Genomic DNA, 1,885 nt, shown 5'->3' on the forward strand with positions numbered 1-1,885 from the left:
AAATGGCTCCGTCCGTGTTAAAATATATTTTTTATAAATTATAGAAACTAAACAGCCTACAGTATTTTTACAGTCGTTATTTAATGAAAAATAAAAAACATCAGAACTTTTCTACTTCAACAAAGACACTGACACAAATGTTTACCTTTAATGCTTTTAGATAAAACACTTTAGGAAGATCAAATACAAAAATCCTTCAACACGTTTAACAAAGAGTTGTTTGTGTTTGTGTGTGGTACCAACCAGTTCTTCTGTCTATCTCGAGCTTCCAGCTGACCTCCGACCTCAAAGATGATCCCTGACCTGTCAGGTGGAGTCTTCATCTGTCAGGAAGAACGTGCAACACTTCCTGTTTGATTACTTTATTATAACCATTAACACAACTAGTTATAGGACATTATACATAACAAAGACCAACATTTTAACTACTTCATACATTTATTTATATTTATATACATTTATATTTCTGTATTTATTGTAGAATAAAACACAGACGTATTTATGCTGATTTGACAAAGTTAATTACTTCCGTTAGATATTAATCAGTTGTAGTTCTCACATTTATCCAGTAGATGGCGCTATTTAACTCCGCCCACATCTGACCCCGGTCCACCACTTGCTAATATATACATATTGATTAAATTTGGGAATAACAAAGTTATTTAAAGTCCTTGATATTATATTTTAAAGTAGTGAACCTACTCCAAACCATTTTTCGTTGCATCTTCTTCTTCTTTGAGAACAGCTGATTGGCTGACGCAGCTGTCGCTCTAAAACAAGCCCCGCCTCTCAGGTATTTGACAGCGGCTAACATGCTAAAGCTACCTCCGTTCAGCATAAAAACACCGATACAGTCCGACAGCAACACGTATCTACAGTTAGATACACACAAACCGCCGTTACACMTAAACCTAAATGTTTAAAACCTCTCATTTAGCTCGTGAAGCTGAGCGGAGTTGATTCTCCATTGACAGTTAATGCACAAGCTAACTGTGCTAACTGAGCTAGCTCAGTCTAAAAGTCACAATGAAAGCCGCKCCGCCGAACCCACTTCCTGTCGCTGACGGAGCTTTTCTACACAGAGAGCCCTTCATAAAACTACCCGTCATACAGAAAGGTAAATAATAAATATGTAAATGGATGATATGAGGGATTGTTTACCTCTGGAGCTTCTGCAGGTCTGCACAGCACAAACTCTGAGCGAGGACTGGACTGCGCATGCGCGCGAGCAGAAAATCAGCTGAGCAGAGCAGGTCTGCAGCAAGAACTGATTCTGCTTTTAAAATATGAAAATACAACTGGAGAGGAAAAGAGTTGTTGATTCACAGCCTCTCAGTGCATCATAACACAGTAATAAATAATATAAATAATAAGACACAGTGCTTAAAGTCCTGATCTGTATGGAAGACATTTCCGCCACCCTGATAAAAATTTTTTTATGAAACTTGTATCTCATAATTATGATTTATCTATCTCATAATTATGAGATAGCTATCTCATACTTAGCTATCTCATAATTATGAGATAATATCTCATAATTATGATTTATCTATCTCATAATTATGAGATAGCTATCTCATACTTAGCTATCTCATAATTATGAGATACTTTCTCATAATTATGAGATACTATCTCATAATTATGACTTAGCTATCTCATAGCTAGGTCACAATTATGAGATAGTTATCTCATAATTATGAGATAGATAAATCATAATTATGAGATATTATCTCATAATTATGAGATAGCTAAGTATGAGATAGTTATCTCATAATAATGAGATAGCTAAGTATGAGATAGCTATCTCATAATTATGAGATAGATAAGTCATAATTATGAGATATTATCTCATAATTATGAGATAGCTAAGTATGAGATAGTTATC

General features: G+C 34.8%; 1 protein-coding gene across 1 annotated transcript; it reads right to left on the minus strand.

Moving 5' to 3' along the window:
- Positions 1 to 243: 243 nt before the first annotated feature.
- LOC106533756 (PHD finger protein 20-like protein 1) lies at positions 244 to 1,418 on the minus strand (the record flags this gene model as incomplete). Its single annotated transcript, XM_014030186.1, is given in 2 exon segments — positions 244 to 323; positions 1,162 to 1,418. A coding segment is annotated over 1 exon segment (80 nt), but the record flags the coding sequence as incomplete, so codon positions are not given.
- Positions 1,419 to 1,885: the final 467 nt, after the last annotated feature.

Source organism: Austrofundulus limnaeus, unplaced genomic scaffold (genome assembly GCF_001266775.1).
Source record: "Austrofundulus limnaeus strain Quisiro unplaced genomic scaffold, Austrofundulus_limnaeus-1.0 Scaffold1014, whole genome shotgun sequence".
Taxonomy (NCBI): domain Eukaryota; kingdom Metazoa; phylum Chordata; class Actinopteri; order Cyprinodontiformes; family Rivulidae; genus Austrofundulus; species Austrofundulus limnaeus.